This window comes from Lepidochelys kempii, chromosome 13, assembly GCF_965140265.1.
Source record: "Lepidochelys kempii isolate rLepKem1 chromosome 13, rLepKem1.hap2, whole genome shotgun sequence".
In the NCBI taxonomy this organism is placed as follows: Eukaryota; Metazoa; Chordata; order Testudines; family Cheloniidae; genus Lepidochelys; species Lepidochelys kempii.
The window spans coordinates 3,279,769-3,298,223 of NC_133268.1; the positions used below are offsets into that span (position 1 = coordinate 3,279,769).

The window sequence follows — 18,455 nt, forward strand, 5'->3', positions numbered from 1 at the left end:
TCTGCATACGGGTGCTGAAGACTAGACCATCTATAGCTCACTAGCAATCATCTCCCCCTCAACAAATTCAAGACTTAAAATTTCTCTCATGCCTTGGACAAAAAAAAATAAAATAAAATAAAGCCACCACCATGGACCAGGAGCTAAGTGAACTCAGCAATACGTGAACACAAGCACAGCTGTCATACAGAGGCTCGAGAGATGGCTTTTGATTAGGCAAATCTACTTGCAGGGAGAAAAGAGTGCTGCACAACTTCTGCTACCGAACAGCCACTAAACCCGAGTCCAAGGCATAACCTTGATCTCCTTCCCACAAACTGGCGTTGGTCTCTGATGTCCACAAATGTACCCCCTTATGGTCTCCTCTTCTTATGTACCCCCCTCGCAGAATAAGCCCTCTGGACGGGTACAGCAGTGTCTCTGCTCCCGGCCCCCCACTCACCCTCCATTCTGACTTTCTTCTTTTATTTGGACAAGAAGCAATTTCAATTTCCTGCTACTCTCACTTGGCGCTTTTAGTAAAAGTGACACAATCTGGCCGGATTCACTGTCCAGCACAGAGAAAAGTAATCAAGGATTAGGAAGAGCGTGCAGGCAAGCAGGACACAGAGGAGGGCGACGAGAAGGGAAAGGGGGGTGAGGGTCAGAGAGAAAGGAAAGAGACATGGCACTTGTTAGAGAGATGACAGAGGCGGGGAACTAGAAGGTCTTTGGGGTGTCAAACATTTTGCCTTTGTGACAATCGAACAGAAACTTCTCCACAGCTGGGGTTGCCAATCTCCTTCCCTACTCAGGACCCAATTCCTAGCACCTGGGCAGAGTCACCAGCAGCTCTCTGCTTTCCCAGCTTCAGGCTGAGCTTGTGGCTGCTTTGGAGAGCATCTGCTGTTCTCACTAATCAGCTAGGAATCAGAAAGGCCTCGGGAGTCCTGTGCTCTCTGCTGAAGGCTGTACTACAACCTTCCCCTCCATGCAGAAACAGGGCTCGCTCCCCATCCCACATCCAGGGGCTGAGAACTGGAACGCTAACCCTGGGCCCAATGCACTGAGCTGCGCTGATACTGAGGGATAAACCATTGCAGCCAGGGCATTAGAACGCTCCCTACCTGGAGCGGGGCTGGTGCTTAGGTGAAGGCAATTCGCCCTGCTAACGCCTGCAAGGTGATACTTTTAATAGCTTTACGGTAATGCAATTATGTGAACTTAGGCAGGCCGCCCTGTCACTGACACGCTCAAGGAGTCTAAGAGCCTGAAGGCAAGTTCTCAGCCTCTCTGAGCCTAAAGGGCCGAGATACCGAAGTCAAATGCCTTGCTCTGGAGAGAGCTGGCACACCTGTACAAGTCTTTGCATTCCTCAGACAACCAAGGTAGTTGTGTGTCCGCACAGATCTGCTGCCTCCTCCCTGCAGCTTCCGTGTCAGCACGCTGTCAGCCAGCCGGGCTAAGTAGCAGAGAGGCGAGCAAAAAACCTCCGACACAGGAGTTGAGAAAAGCCAGCATAAAGCATTTTATTGCAATAATAAAACGGGATACTTTAATGTGGTGGAGGACGACGTGATGGTGGCGATTTCTCTTACCAAAAATCACTACACAGGGCAGAGGCAGGCGAGTGGGAATGACATCAGTGGAGCAGGAGCTGTGCATCATACGGGAGACTGCTGCAAGCTGTGATGACCAGCATCAAGTTTTGGTAGAGAACACTCAGGTCTAAGTCATAATGTCGGCGACTGGGGTTTGGGTTTTCTCTTGTGGGCTGGTTTCTTTTTGTATCTCCTCCCTCCCCCATAAACAGCACCTTCAATTTAAAGAGTTCAATTCAAGTTCTTGAATTTAGGTAGTTGCGGAGCTTTGATGGCTAAAGATAAAAAGGTCCTTGAAATCCAAGGGAAAATAACCAAGAGATGGAAAAGTCAACAGGTAGCGATGGGGGCAGCTGTAAGGGCAGCCCCAGCCACCCTGGAGTAAGAATACCGCGTTGAAACGGTCCTTCCACAAGGCAGACGGGAAGGGGGAAGCTAGTCGCTCCCAGGGGCCCAGTTTCAGCCAAGGGAACAAATACATTAGCCTAGAACTACTCTGCTTTCCAGAGTCAATCAGCCCTCGATAGCTCCTCGATAGCTATGGCTTTTGGAGCAGCCGCAATTTGTTTTTTTAATACACAATCGATATTTGCATCCAAAAAATTAACAGGTTTCTTTGTTCAAACAATTCCTATCTAAGGTTAACCCATCAGTGTACTTCCTGGTAAATGCTTGATCATACACAACTGAATCTACACCCAGAACAAAAATAAGATTAGGAGTTTGACCCCCAAAAAGGTGAGGTTTACGGCGTATAGTTTAAAAGACATAAAACCACAATGCAAGGAGGAGTCAGAAGCAAAGCTGAGTGATCAGACACATTCAATCAGGGTATAGGGTTATACAATGAGTGTAGTGGAATATCAGGAAAAGCTCCATACAGAGTCATGTGCATTTTTCTTGAAGCTGAGATTCTGGATTCCTCCATGTGCCAAACCTGTTGGAGAGAGAAGAGGAGCCAATGCATCAAAGTAGGCTGCGGGGGGAGCCCAACTCTGAGTCCCAAGACCCCTGGAGGGAGCAACTGGGGTATGTGAGGGGACTTGAAGACAAAACCATCACAGCCCGGTTATTACCAGAGCTGGCGCATGCTGATGTATGTTCAGCTTTTGCAACTGCCTCCGACACCTGCAGCACAAAACCTCGGAATACGCCAAGCCACCCAAATCCCTACCCACAAGCCGGCGGAGTCTACTTTCCTTAAACCCTGTTACAGGCAACACCTTCCCCTCCTCCCCACACACTTCTGTCTGATGCTACTTCCCCTCCTCGGAGATACGCAGAATCAGCTGTAGAACATGCCGCTCAAGTGGCTTTTCCCACTTGTGTCACCAGGCAGTTCCTGGCCTTCACCTACCCAAAAACAGGGAGTTGAGGAAGGGGCCTCCTGTCATTCCAATTTCATAAGCTCCACATCAAAAATTAGCGTGGCATTTGGGGGGATGATGCCGGGGTGGCCAGTAGAACCGTAGGCGTAATCTGGAGAGATGATCATCTTTGCTCTCTGCCCAACACTCATCTGTGGAAAGAGACAGAACAAAGTCAGATGAATGCAAAACCCCAAACCAGGCGAAGGCACCTCGACAGCGCAAAGCATGTTCTAGCCAGGGCAGCTACCCACGGGGCAGCACCTGATGATAGCACGCGGGCATTCTGCCCACCAGAGGAGATGTCATGCAGCGAACAGACAACAGAACAATGACCACGCTCAGGCTGCTCATGTGCTCAGACCGCTGCCCGTCACACTGACGAAGTCTCATTGTTTCCTTGTATTCTCCTGTCTGTCTCTGTTATCTTGTCTTATTCTTTGGTTGCAAGCTCTATGGGGCAGAGGCTACCTTTTGTTTGGGGTTTGTACATCACCTAGTGCATGGACCAGCACCTGTTCATGACTACGGCTCCCGGGCACTAGGGTAACACAGATAATTAATAATAATTAGCCCTTGCAATGCAGCCCATAATCCTCCTCAGGTTATTCCTGAAGACAAAGGAGGAGGAGAAGTCACTTGCCTTCGGTGAGCGCTCAGATTCCATCTTGCTCCTACTGATGGATCTAGGAGGTGACTGTGTGGGAACTAATTCCATTTAGACTAGATTACAGATGCACATGGGAATCTCCTCATTCAGAGTTAATGCACCCACGATTCTTGCAAGAAGGGAATACATTAGCTATGGGCATTAACCTTTCTGACCAAGGTACTTCAGCATCATGGCAGATGCTCCATTCTCCGGTTAGTCAAAGACCCATAGCCTCAGATAGCGCAAGTTGGATGCCAGGCTCCACAGTTCTGCAGAGGGTTGGCATAAACCATGGAGGAGATATGCACCTGTACCCAAGTGCCTGACTCAACCAGCATTACAGCCGACAACCGTTCTGCTCTGATCAGGGGCTGGGTTACAGGCATGCTGCGTGGGACATCAACCAAAGACACGGGGACTCGCACATGTGCTGTGTGGACAAAGGCAGCTAATGAAGCCTGCTGTGCCACCCACTCTGAGCTGAGATAGCTCAGTGTTCCACCCACGAGCACTCTGAAAAGCACAGCGGAAAGCCAGAAGTAAGAGAAGAATGAGACTGGGGGAAAACCTCTGACTTGACTTAGATTCCTCCTGTCACCCCTGCCTAGGCACGGACATGTTAGGACAACAGCCACAAAGGCACTCCTGTTTCACCTCCAAGCCACAGATGCCCTGGAAGCCCCACCCCAGCACACATTCCTGCTCATCACATCAGTGGAAGGTACTTGGGTGAGATTTTCCAGAGCACCCAAGTGAGTTAGGCACCCAGCTGCTAGTGAAAGTCAATGGGAGTTTGGTGCCTAAATCTCTTTGGTGCTTTAGAAAATACCATCATTCTTCGGGCTACGTGTGCTGGCACAGCTGGACGGGGAAAGGAGAGCAGTGCAGAGACTGTCAAACGTGGAGGAGATGACAAAAGAACAGGGCAGACTGACACAGACCATTACAGAAAGACAGAAGACTGACAGTGAAATGGATGCAAATCTGAGTTACACACCCTGGAACAGGAGCAAGACCCAAGGCCACGGACACAGGGAATGCAACAGGAGGTGCAGGAAGTCGGAAGAGCATTTGAAAGAGGAAAGCAAAGGGCACACACTGAATATCGGCTAAACGGCCTATTTTTAGATCCCGGTTAAGGCAATGCACTCAGGAGAGGAAGCAGAATAGGAGATGCCCTTCATAGGAGCTGCGAGAAGGGGAGCTCACAGACTATTTCCTCAAGATACTGGCCCGCTCTGTCTTATGCAGGGACTGCTACACACAAGGTGAAGCGTGAGCCCTGCAGTCAGGATCAATGGGAAGTAAGTATCATGTTCTACTGAAACTGCAGGGTCTCAAAGGGGGCAGGGCAGAGCCCAGGAACCCAAACTGGAATTTGGCCAAGACAATACAGTTTGCATTCTCACGCCTACAGCGGGCCTTGGGCTCCAAGGGACACATTTATTGACTATCTAGCATCTAGGAGCCCTCATCACAGACCAGGACCCCACTGTCCTAGGTGCTGTACAAACAGAACCAACAGATGGCCCAGCCCCACAGGGCTGACAATCTAAGCATACAATGAGATGCCAGATGGATACAGACATACAGGGGGAGCCCCAAGGAAAACAGTGAGGCACTTTAGATCAGTGTGACAGGCAGTGGTCTGAGCACACCAGCAGCCAGCCACTGTCCAGGTTTTGTAGGCACCATAGCAAAGAAGAGTTTTAAGGAGACATTTGATGGTGGACAATGATTTTGCAGATGTTTAAAGGTAGCTCTTCCCAGGCATGAGGGATGGCACGGGAGATGGTAGCCCCACTTTGGGTCTGTCTCATCGGAGAGATAGAGGCCCCCAGCACTGTGCTGGGACATTAGTTCAGTGCAGAATCAGCAAGAGAGATGGCACCTATTGAGTCACTGATACTCTAGTGTCCCACTAAAGGGCTTGGCAGGCCCAATCCCACTGAGCTCATCAGATCCAGGAGGCGGTGAGGCAGAAGGTGACATTTACTCCCACACTTAAAATCCTGGATCGGGGGAAAAGAAGAGAACAGCACATGCTGCAAGCATGAGTCTCTCCCACGTCTCTGATCCTCAGCTGCTCATCTCCAAACAGCCCTCACAACAGACACGGAGGGATACAGCAACACACCTGTGCGACCCCTTCTTCCCAGCCGCGGATCACCTCCTGCTTGCCCATCACAAACTTGAATGGCTTGTTCCTGTCGCGGGAGGAATCAAACTTTTTCCCATCCTCCAGCATACCTGAAAAGAGAAGCAATACATCAAACACGCAGCCTGGAAAAAGACCCCACGCCCCGTCAGACCAATGTGCGGTCTGAACACCCATGTGGAACAGCAGGGTCCTGGCTACCAGACACCGATGCCAAACGTTGCAGTCATGGCATCAGGGAGGGCTCCCAGAAGAGGTCAGTTAGTGGCCTCCAGGGGGGTGGCTTTTTAAGTACAGGTGCCACCATGGGATGTACAGCGCAGATTGCAGAGCTCCCAGAGGGAAGACGTCCCCACCAAACACCACTTGCAGCTGGACCCAAGGAATCGAGTGCAACTCCAGATGCTACGTCTTCTCTAGCTGGCAATGCCAGGGGAGAAGCTAAAGTCATGGAGAGAAGAAACGTTCAGATAAAACAGGTGAATTTATCACTCCCTCCTGCGTCAGGAACAGCTTCCTGACATGTCAGGCCACATGCAAGCCTCAGGAACCCAGAAGGAAAATGGGAACAACAATGATAGCGGGGAGAGAGAAGAGCCCTTCCATCTCCTGGGGCTTCTTGATGGGTCATGTCACACATCAGACCACATCATTGTTCTTGCGGGCCTGATTGCACCTTGCTCTTCACAAGGTCAAAATCCCCACTTATTCTGTAGGAGCACAGAGAAATCTCCCCTCTCACTTATGCCCACAGATCTGCAACCACCAATTGCCATGCCAACCAGGCACACAAAGCTGAAAGAAACTGTGCAGTGAACGACAGGATTTCTGGCTCCTGCGCTATTAGCCCCACCCAGACAAGGGGGGAGATGGCAGGGCTTTTAAAGAACCAACACTGAACAGCACACCCACGCTGGTCTGCTGCTAGAAGCTGTAACGGAGGCTCTCGCATCAAGGTGTTTCTCCTGGATCCCCAGGCTTGTTTTAGTTTGGATTTGAGCGCCGAAGAACCCACAAGTTGCAGCCAGAATCAGGGACATGTTATGCTAGGTGCAGAATACGCACATCTTCTAAGGGAGCCCTGTACCTAGCCCTTACTACAGTGAGCGCATTGGGACAGTACATTGCATAAAGCAAGGTTAACATCCTCGGGGCTAAATATAGTTCCTGAACACAAGCAAAGGAGGAATTTCCTCCCTTCTAGCAGTTCCCTCCCTTGCTCCTTGGAGTTTCCGTGACCTTCTTAGGGAAACTTGGGAGCTTTCACTGCCTTATACAAGCAGCAGAGCTTGTCCATTGGCCAAATTTCTTACACAAACAGCCAACACAGGGATAAGCCCTTTGGGGAATGCACACACGAGAGGAGCCTGGGGAACACAATGTATCAAAAGTGATCTCTGCGCCACCGGGTGTTCTCGTGGAGTCAGCATCGCATTTTATTGGCTTTGTCCTCATCCCACACATTCCTCTAACCCTCCACACGTGGCCGGAGGCAACCAGATGACAGTCTAGCCAGTTCCAAGGGGAACTGAGCTGGGAACCCACCAACACAAGAAATCCAAGCCATGGGGCTTCCTAGAACAGCCACAGAACCATGGGCTCAAGGTGCACACGATTTCACTAACCCGAAGCAGGGCAATGGAGCGGGTCTGTAAGCAGAACTAAAGGGTCATACTAGCAGTTTGCTACAATGGATACCTGAGGCGTTTTAGCCCAGGGATGGGTCTCCTTCCTACAGAAGCCCTAGATCCGGCTAACAGCAGGTCACTGTGAAATCAACACCCAGAGGCACCAGACTGGAACAGGCTAGTTAGCTACTGCAAACAGGCTGACGAGCAACCAGGAGTATAATGATTAACTACATTACCCACACTTCTCTTTTCCCCAGTTCTTCAAAAACAAGCATCTGTTTGCCCCAGTGGAAGCCGTTTTACTCTTGGAAAAATAAATCTGTTGTCTCGTCCAGCAGGGAACGGTCCAGAGAGATTTCCCCTAATCAGGGCAGACCGTGAGTCACTGCCCGCGGGCAAGAGGACAAAATGCACTGTGTGCATGGGGAGAACAACAAGTTACATCTTACTTCAGGCTGTGTTATCACAGCAGCCAGAGTGTCTAGGGCCATAACCAAACAGGAAGTGGGTGGGAGGGCCAAGGATATGGGTCTGAGTAGATCCGATTCTAGAGGAGCAATAAAGGGGACAGACACATCCTCGTGCTGGGGGAGCAGTAACCACTGAAGTTCCTCGCATGTGTGAATACACCAGTGAAGGGAGATGCAAGCAGCCCAGGAAATCGTCCTAAACAACGCTGACTAGATGAGCTGCTCCTTGATAAAAATCATTCATGGATTGATCTATGTGCAATCGCTCAAATCAGCTGTCACTGACTGGCTGTGTCAAAACAACAATGCAACAGAACGGCTAACACCACACTCACCGGGTGGGATCCCTGCTCCTCAGTCAGCCCTTGCTGCTATCCAACCAGCATTCCTGAGGGGTATAGATACTAAAACCCTCACCGCTCACCAGCAATGCTCAGCCAGCACAGCCTGACTTTCCGAGACTAAAGACTCGGCGCCAGCAGATCACATTTGAAAGGCAAAATAATTCCAAAGCCAGGTACACAAAGTGAAATCTGCCCTACAGCCATCCACACGCTTTATAACCCATGTGAGACGGCCAGCACCGCACTGCGTGGTGCAGATTTAACAACAGGCTGGAGCGCATTGCTGTGTGGAGACCATTATTGTAAATCCATTACAGAACATTCCCAGAGTACCTCCCAAAGTGCTGTAATTACCATTGCCTTACAATAGTGAAAAAACCAAAGCACTGAGCGCCCGGCCCCCGTTCTAGCTTGCAGCACCGCAGGATCCGCAATGGCGCTCCCCCGTGGAGAGCGTAGGCGAGCCTGCCGATAACGGGGATTGTCTGCGAGTACAGAGAGCCGGCACTGAATGCTGCCAGGCTGAGGAGCTCAGTATCTCGCTGGATGTCAGAGGAGAACTAACTGCAATAAGCAGAGTTATCACATGGTGCTGTCCAGCTCCATTCGGGTCACCCACTAACGCTCCAGCCTACCTCCAGGCAGGCATGTGTTTACTGGACTTTTGTTCGTTTACAGGAATAAGCTTTCAAATATTGCTAATGTGCCCAATGCCTGAAAAGCAGCTCCACTGCACCAAAGAATTCAACTCTGAGGTCCCTGGCTCAGCGAGTCAGCACCAGCATAGCCCTGCCAAGCCAAACACTGTCCTAGCCCAGGGAACAACAAGCTAGTAGTTACTGCTTGCTTTTATCAGGGACACAATCCCTCTCAGTTCTCAGCCTTCTCCACCTGGGATCGACAAACCAGCCACTGGCTGCTGCGACTCGCCCAAATCCCACAATCCTCTGAGCCACACATTGGGTGCCGCTCCAACGCAGGGAGCAGAAGACCGGTAGTTTTACAAGGTCAGGCTGGACAGTGCTTCACTATCTTCCCCTCTCCCACCACCATGGTGTTCTCTTCCAGGACTTCCTTCCCTGGAGCAGAACACAATGCTTGACAGGGAGGTGCTGAAACCGACTGAAGCAACAGCAAAGAGGAGAGGGAGGGAACTTTCCCTCTCACTGATTAACACTCCCACCCCCAGGTCCTCTTTCCTCCCCCAATTATCATCATTCTATTAATGATGGGTGTAGTGCAGGAGCCCCTCACGCTATTCGTTTCCTTTCCCCTGCAGCCTCATTTTAGCACCCGGCCCTGGTGGCGTGCATTCCCTATAGCGCGAGGGATGGCACTAAGGTCACTGATTTCCTCTCCCCTACACCTGTGACCTCGGTACAGAGCTGAGCATCACATGGCCTGGGTACGATGTTAGTGCTAGGGAGCAGATCAGCAGACGCTCCCACAAGCCAACTGAAAATTGTAGCCAAGTAAAGGGAGAAACTATTCCCTAACCTTGCCCCCCCCGTACATTCAGGTACAATGCACCACGGCCAGGCCAGCACTCGGAGTCCATGCACCAGTGAACAGCTTCCTGTCCTGCCTGTCCTGGCCAATGTGTGGGGTAGGGGGGGACACCAAGGCATCCAATTTCCTGCAGAATTTAAACTATGTAAGAGGCCCCAGTCAGGTTCAGGGCATCGCTGTAACAGGCAGTGCCCAGGGAAATGTGGCCCCAGCCCTGAAGAGCTTAACTTTCCAAATATGACCCGATGAAGCATTTTCCTGAGTCTGCAAATGCATGGCTCCAGTGCCTCTGCTCACATTTGTGGCATGGGGCAGAGGGAAATGAACAGGATGCTAGTCAGTTTCACAGACGCTCTTTGGAAGCCTCTGGGCAGCTGTGAAACTGTCAAAAATCAAGTCACTTCCACACTGCAGCTGATTGGGAAAGCTCTAGCAGGTCCTGGAGTTATGCAGAGCGGAGGACCATCCAGAAAGAGAGGGGTAGACTAGCAAAGACAGCTACTCCTTTTCTTCAGATGCTCTGGGACCAGAGACCCTTCCCTTCCAGTGGCTAGAGGCAAAGCATCAAGACACCAACTAATCAGAGGCTGAAATGGAGCCCACAAACAGGAAAGCACCATGGTGGAAACCCCAGCCCCCTCCTTTGCTCACCAGCAGCTGAGATGGCCGGGGTGGGAGAGAGCCAGGCTGCCCACTGGGATGTTGCCTCCCAACCCCAGCGGGCAGAGCTCGGCTTCCTGTGCCTTTTGTGTCTGCTCCTGTAGTGGGTTTTTCTAGCTTTGGACTTGATGTTTCTCATTCGGCCCCTTGAGCAAGAGGATAATGTGCTGCATCTGGCATGTTACTGCAAACCATGTTGCTAGCTGAGGTCTACACACCTTTAGAAACAACCACAGACCAAAATCAGCTGCAAGGGAGACAGGAGGATGAGTGTCCCACCCTCCCTTAGCATCGCCTCTCATGCAAGGTTCCCTTCTTCAAGAGCCCCTCCCCCTCAAAAAGAGATGAGCCCTGCAGAATGCCCTGCAATTCAACAGCTTTGGGCTATGTCAGAGAGGAGGGTGTAGTGAGCTCCAAAGGTGAGAGACCCCCACAGAGAACAGACCTGCCGGCAGCTCCAGCCCAGGCACCTCCATGGACCAAGTGTGGCTGCCTGGCCCTGGGCAAGAGGCATTCACTCAGGCAGGCAGTTCCCATGTCGTTAAGGATTTATAGATTAAGGATGTGGAGTCTCATACCAATTCCTCTTTGGAGGCCTGATCTCTGAGATAATGGCACAAATTGCTGACAGCAAAACCAAGCCAACAGGAAGTTTAAGGTTCGCCGACCGGGTTATGTTTGCGGTGCAGTGCGAAAGAGAAGGCATTGTACTAGTACTGTGGGGCATCTAATCCAGAAAGCAATCTACCTCCAGCACCAGAGATCCCAGAGCACAGCCCGCTTTGAACAGCACTTGGCTCCGCTTCAAGAACAGCAGACAGCACACACTTGGCAGTTCCCTGCTACGCTTTGCTCAGGAGGCCCAAGATTCAATCTGCAAGTCAGCTACAGCTCCCCTGCACAGCACCCTGCCCTCTTGGTCAGTAGTGCTGGAAGAGGGATGGCCTGAAATCCGCCTGCCCCCTGGATGAACCAGCAGCTTCAGGCCCCTCCATCTCCTAAACGGAAAAGCAGGTAGACGGAGCCCTCAATGGAGAAGAGGCTGCGAGAAATGGCCTGGAAAACAAAGAACCTTCCTGCACTAGCATGGTTTATTGTGGGAGGTATGAACAGAATCATCCTAAAACCCTAAGACACACACCTCGGCCAGGCCAGCTGCATTTCCTGATGACTGGTAAAGGGGCAGGAAACCTTCCAACTCTAGGTCAGCTAAAATAAATCTGGCTCAGCAGTGACCAACAGAGTAGCCTGTATATAACAGCAGCCATACCTGAGGTCAGAGAGTCCAGCATCCTGCCAGTGACCAATGCCAGATGCTAAAGGAAGGTGTTTAAACCCCACAATCAACAGTTATGTAATAACATGCCTATGAGGGAAATCTCTTCCTAACTACAGGCAACAGTCATGCTTTGTATTTATGGCAGCACCTCGGGGTCCCAATCACGGATCAGCGACCCACTGTGCCAGGCGCTGCCCCAAACACTTTACAGCCTACATGGACAGATTCTAACCTTCAAACCAATTCAAACAAACTCCTAAGGAAGTCAGTGGGGTGCTATTAATTAAGAGACACTATTTGATTAACCTCCTCTCTAAGTTAACCAGTGCTCATGTTTCTAGACTCTTCCTACAGAACCTTTTCCACATTCACTGCCCTTCCCTTGACCTTTTCTAATTTCTGCCACGTGCTGTAGAGATGGGGATGATCCAAACTGATCGTGGTATTCCAGGCGAGGCTACCACCAACTTCCACAACAGCCTGGGGATACTGTCCTCTCCTCAGTGCCGTCCTTTCCTCACACCCGATTGCCTCTTTCTCAGTGCCACTGTGCAGCAAGTGTTTTCACTGAGCTGGCCACAGTGACACCTACATCTCCCTTCCCCCTGCACTCTTCCTTCCAGTGTCCCACATCCTGCATTTGCCGCCACTGAACTTCACCTTCTAGCCCTCACCCAGCTGACCCTCAGCAAGCAGGAACTTCCTCCGCCTACCACTGCCAGCCAGAAGACTGGAGTGCAGACACCACAATGAGTAGCCCCATGTAAATGCTCCCATCACGTTACCCAATCTCCCACCTACATTAGCTCTTTCTGTGGCTCTTCAATATCCCCTCGAGCCTCAACTGAACTAAATAACTGCAGCCTCGGTACGCTTTGCCATCCTACTCTTCCCCCAACTCCAGATCATTAGTAACCAGCCCTAGCATGGATCCTTTGGACTCCTCACAATTAACCTACTTCCCCGTTCAGAAGTGGCTATTCAATCCCACTATTTTCTCTTAACCAGTTTCTAATACATGAGAGAACTTTACCCTCGACTTAGTTTCCTTAATAGCCTTTTGTAACAAACTTTATCAAAGGCTTTTTTGAAAACCCAAATGTGTTCTATCCAGCAGAGCTCCTTAGCCACTGCATTACTAACCCCTCAAAGAATCCTCACAGGTTGGAGAGACAACTTCCCATTACACACACAGTACTGTTGGTCTAGCATGCTTTCCTAGCTTCAAGGTTGGTCTAATTGCCAGGATCACCCTGCCCCATTTTTAAGGACAGGCACAATACTGATTACCCCACAATAGAGTGGCTGATTTTGATCAATTACATATTTGAGTTGGCTCCAAGTCTACTTCCTGGTGGATGGGTGTCTATGGTGAAAGCCAAAATGGGCACTCAGCCAAGAACGTCCTCTTTTGGCTAGAGGTGGTCCCTGCGGAAGAGGGTCAAGGTACCACAGTAGGGAAGCTCAGGGGAACACGGCCGCTCTGGCCCACAAATACCGACTCTGCGGATTAGAGATACTAGGCTACCAGGATGTAAATCTTTCATGAACGCTCAGTTTGACTGATTTTATAAAATGAAACACTTTTGGAGGTGCTGGGTCAGCCACCCTGGGGATCAGAGCCCTCTACCACCCCACCCACACATGCAGTACACACATTCTATTGCTAAAAAACTGGTAGAGAAACATCCTGAACACATACTTACCAAGCGGCAGCCTAGAGAGACTCCTCCACAGACTGCTGGCAAATGCAATACGTGCTTTTTACCTAAGTTACCGCGTTCGAGAACTAAATGTGTTAAAATGAAACCAAATAGGACAGAGAAACAGGAGCGCTGTGGTTTACCTGCACCCAGCTAAGCTAAGCTGCTTTGCTCTTGCTAATCACATCCATGCAAGAGATCCTGAGCTTCTCTAGCTTTGAAACTTCAACATAATAGGTACATTGATACTATTAAAAAGACCATTCTCAAAGATCCCCATTTAATTATGTTGAAATAATGGCTTCAGAAGTAGATAATATTTGATAAAAAATAACTTTCTAATCAAATGACTCCAAAACTATAACTTAATGAAGCTGAATTAAATAAGACCTGCATTACCATATAGCAATTGTGAGCCATTACAGAAAGCTACATTTAAAGTATGCAGCCGTGGGACCAGAAGTTCCTTCATTGAGAAGAGTAGAAGCTGTTTGCACCGCAGACAATTGTGATTTGGGGATTAATCCCATATCTGTGCCTTTAAGATACCTTTTGGGAATAGCATACAATGCACTCCAAATCAGTGCTCTCATTTATGCTGTTCTAGATTCCAGGATGTTACTAAATAGCCAGCGGGACAGGGGAGTTGAGCTGTGCATGCCTGAAACATTTATTTAGGACATAAATCCCCTCTCCAATCTGCACAACAGACCTTGACTCATCCTGCTCTTTACATGCCCAACTCTCACATGTACCGGGGGGGGGGGGGGTATTAGAGCCAACAGCCACTAGGCAGATTGGAGAGTTTTGCTGGCATGGTCCCAGGGTCTCTCACTGCTGAGCTGCCGTTCTCTCAAGGAAGTTGGGGGATGCAACCTAAAAGGAACCACAAAATTCAGAGCAAACCCTCAGCCCCAACACTCACTCACTCACCAGCCCATCTCTAGGGCCAAGAGCCATTAGAATATAAGCGGGGGTGGGAGGTAGCACTGAAGACAGGCTGCTGCTTCGAAAGTAGCCTGAGATCTGTAGCGGGGATGGGATGGGAAGGAAACACTTGACAACTCCCCCTGAATGGATCTGTGGGGAGGAGTTAAGAATCTGTGCTGCCTCAAAGCCAGTAAAGGCTAGCAATAGGGATGGGAGAGGAGATGCTGCTGGTGAGTTCGGAGGGCTGGCACGCAGCAAAGCTGGCCCACCGAGAGCCACTTGACCGCCTGCCAGCCGTCCCTTTGTTCTTGCATTGGCAGAGGAAATGGGGCTGCCAGCAAAGCGGCAACCCCATTTCCTCTCCCCCATCCCTCCCCTAATTAAAAGGTTAGTGGGGAAGGAAGGAGAAGCAGATGGTCTGGTTGTGAGCCATCAGCCCTGCAGGAGCAAGCACAGAGATCTAGCCTCACCGTACCCTGGAACCTTCCCCTCCCCCTATCACCACCATGGGGCTGAGCTGTAAGGGGCAAGGCTCCACAGCTTGGGGGAGGGAGATGGAACCAGGCGTTCCTCACCCCATCCCAACAGTGGCTCTTCTTCAAACAGCGGCAGCCCCAGGAGACTGCTACCTCCCCTCCTTCCTCAGGACAGGAGGAAGAGCAGAGTTTGGAGCATTGGAGACAGGGGAGAACTATCTGGGATTATTTATCTTAAAAGTGACCAAGTTACTGAAGACAGTGCTAATAGGCTAAGCTATAGCAATATGTACCTTAGAAAGACCTTGAAATGACCACTATGAATGGCCATGAGCTGGGAGTCCTACACATGGTGTGCCAGAACAGAGACAGGCAACCAAGTCATAAAACATCCATCGCTCACCAAATGACAGCTGGCATCTCCCACTGCCCCTCTTTACAGCTACAGAGCTGATCCTAGAATTGAGAGCTGCAGGTTGACTGAGCTGGTGTGCCACTTTACATCACAGCCAATCCAGCTTCCAACCAGGAGGGCAAAGATATCTCCAAAGAGGGTAAAATAGGCTATTTGCTTGTCCCAGCAGAGGCACAATGTTACATCATGGAGAGTGTTAAAAGGTAACAGGCAAAGAATGAGGATTGGACAGGAACAAGAACATTCGTCACTACAGGGCGTGCGGATGTGGAGAAAGGTTAGTTGGCTCAGATATTTCTGAGCCAAAGAGCAGCAGGCCCAACCCTTCTATACAGTTTTAATTTTTTTAATTGCTTGTCAGGAAGACTTACAGCTAGGTTTAGTCAAGAATTTATGGGGAGAGAGATAATAACTTGAGCAGAGCACAGAATGAACAGCACCTTCACAGAAAGGATTCTCCAAAACAGAGAACTACCTCTGACTTCTTGTGCCAACCACTTCAGGGCACTTATATTCTACACTAATACAATTGTGTCTTGGGACCCAGTTAAAACACTGTTCCATGACCTTTCCCTTCTTCTGTGGCTGAATCTTTGGACAGCACCAAGACACTGACCGCATTATAGTCCTGCCTACACTGAAGTTGGAATCCTATTACAATCAGGTTCCTGACACTTGTAATATAGATGGACCCACAGCACACAGCATTTGGACTCCACACCACCATCCCACATGCTTATCTCTTTTCCACCACCAAAGGGAACAGACTTCTGGACTGAGAAGGGTAGAAGGGAAAGAGGATGAGGCAAGTTGCTCGCAAGGCCTCCTGCCAGACCACAGACCCAACCAAACAGCAGAACACCCAGAAATTTCACCAAAGTGCCTCCTATTTGACCTACACCCAAGCATGGAGCAGCTAAATGCGCTTGTCTCTAGAGAACAGACACAGCAAAGAACCAAGTGAGAAGATCCCTAGCAGAATATTGCGTGCGAAAGAGCTTTCAAGTTACACAGCCTGCCAGGGACGGCCCGAACACAGGGCTACAAAGCAGATGCTCATTCACGTGCTGCAGTGAACAGTTACCCCTTAAACATATATCCCAGTCGGGGGGGGGGGGGGGCGAGGGTGGACGTCTGCTCTCAGCTCTTGTGGGTTGGTCTCAGCACTTAGGGGGGCACGTACCCAAGGAAAGGCTTCTGTGCCAGGTCTCTTCCTTGCCTCGCATAAGCCAGTTGCGAGAGCTGAGCAACGAACTGCCCCCCCCCCGCCTATCCACAATAGTGACCTCCATGTCCCTTCCCGCCCCCCTTACTTTGGGGGGGGGGACAAAGGCCCATCCCATAGCCCCTCCCCCACAAGCCACACACCCTAGTGCCCCCCCCAGCTCCATCAAATGCTTGGAGCCCCTCCACCCCACAATGCAGAGCTGAGTCCCTACCCCACAGGGCACAGCCTGTACGGCACGACCCCCCACGGGGCACAGCCTATAGATCACCCCCCCCAGAACAGCCCCCCCAGCCTCCCAGGGCACAGCCTACAGGGCACTACCCCCCCCGACCCCCTCCCCCAGGGCATGGCCTACCGGGCACAGCCCCCATCCCACAGGGCACAGACTCCCACAGAAACCCCCCCCCAGGGCACAGCCTACAGGGCACGGCCTCCCCCAGACCCCCCACCAGGGCACAGCCCCCCCCCGACCTCCAGCCCCCATCCCACAGGGCACTACCCCCCCGATCCCCCCCTGGGGCACAGCCTACGGGGCACAGGCTCCCCCAGACCCCCCACCAGGGCACAACCCCCCACCCCGACCCCCAGCCCCCATGGCACTACCCCCCCGATCTCCCCCCCCCCGGGGCACAGCCTCCATCCCACAGGGCACAGACTCCCACAGAAACCCCACCCAGGGCACAGCCTACAGGGCACGGCCTCCCCCAGACCCGTCCCCTCAGGGCACAGTCTACAGGGCACAGCCCCCCCAGCCCCCCCACCAGGGCACAGCCTACAGGGCACAGCCTACAGGGCACAGCCCCCCCAGACCCCCCACCAGGGCACAGCCCCGACCCCCATCCCCCAGGGCACTACCCCCCCGATCCCCCCCGGGGGCACAGCCTACGGGGCACAGGCTCCCCCAGCCCCCCCCCAGGGCACAACCCCCCACCCCGACCCCCAGCCCCCATGGCACTACCCCCCACCCCGACCCCCAGCCCCCATGGCACTACCCCCCCGATCTCCCCCCCCCGGGGCACAGCCTCCATCCCACAGGGCACGGCCCCCCCGATCCCTCCCCCCGGGGCACGGCCCCCGCGGCGGGACTCACCCGTGTAGTGCACCACGCAGGTCTGCCCGCGCTTGGGGAAGGTCCGCCCTACGGGGAGAGACAGAGAGACCGTGAGCGCCGGGACCGGGCGGGGGGGGGGGCGGGGGGGGATGGGGCGAGGTAGGGGGATCCCCGGTGTTGGGGAGGGGGGGCGGCGGGCCCGGGCGCCCCTCACCGTCTCCGGGGGCGATGGTCTCCACGTGCACACCCATCCCGCTGCCCCAGCCGCCGCCGCCCGAGCCCGCAGCCGCCGCGCTCCGCTCAGGAGGAGCCCGCGTGCGCATGCGCAGCCCCCTCGGCTCGGCCCGGCCCGCACGCCGCCGCCATAGAGAACTCGCCGCCTAGAGAGGCCCCGCCCTGCGCGGAGGCGGCGGCCATCTTGCGCGAAGTGCCCCTCCTCCAGCCCCCTGCGCGCGGAGCCGTGTCGGGCCGCCGCACGGCGGCCATCTTGGCCCCACAGGGCGCGCCGGGATCGTTGCCATGGGAACCGGGCGCCCCCTGAGCGGAGCCTCTCCCGCGCCGGGCACGTGTCCCAGCGCGCTTCCCCCCCCTTCAGGGGAGGAGGAAAGAGACCCTAGGCGAGAAGCGGGGGCGCTGCAGTCACATGACTCCAGGAGCTGGGGCTTGGGAAGCTCGAGGTAGCGCCCCGCGCCCCGATCGCCCCAGGCCGGGCTCGCTGCGGAGTGCAGGCGGGTAAGACTGTCCATCGAGCCCCATGAGCTCGCCTCCCAGGGCTGGTCGGGGGCAGCGTCACTAAAGCGCTACAGGGCGCAGCCGCTGCGTCAGGGCTGTAGCTCTGTACCTGGAGACGAGCCCTCAGGCTTTGAACGCTGCATTCAAGGGCGCTTTCCCCCGTTTCATGCAGCAGCCCTGTTCGTCTGTATCCGCAGAAAGAACAGGAGGACTTGTGGCACCTTAGAGACTAACCCATTTATTTGAGCATGAGCTTTCGTGAGCTACAGC

At 52.6% G+C, this 18,455-nt stretch overlaps 1 protein-coding gene across 2 annotated transcripts; it reads right to left on the reverse strand.

The window, feature by feature from the left end:
• Positions 1-1,483: 1,483 nt before the first annotated feature.
• On the reverse strand, positions 1,484-17,796 carry FKBP1A (FKBP prolyl isomerase 1A). 2 transcript variants are annotated; one of them, XM_073308850.1, is made up of 5 exons: positions 17,668-17,796; positions 17,493-17,540; positions 5,737-5,849; positions 2,938-3,099; positions 1,484-2,517 (listed from the first exon to the last, which is right to left on the reverse strand). In XM_073308850.1, the coding sequence occupies exons 1-4, from the start codon at positions 17,774-17,776 to the stop codon at positions 2,971-2,973; spliced, it is 399 nt and encodes a 132-aa protein (XP_073164951.1). In that variant the 5' UTR covers positions 17,777-17,796; the 3' UTR covers positions 1,484-2,517; positions 2,938-2,970. The 2 variants fall into 2 exon arrangements, with proteins under 2 accessions (XP_073164951.1, XP_073164952.1); XM_073308851.1 differs by lacking the exons at positions 17,493-17,540; positions 17,668-17,796 and adding an exon at positions 10,363-10,589.
• Positions 17,797-18,455: the final 659 nt, after the last annotated feature.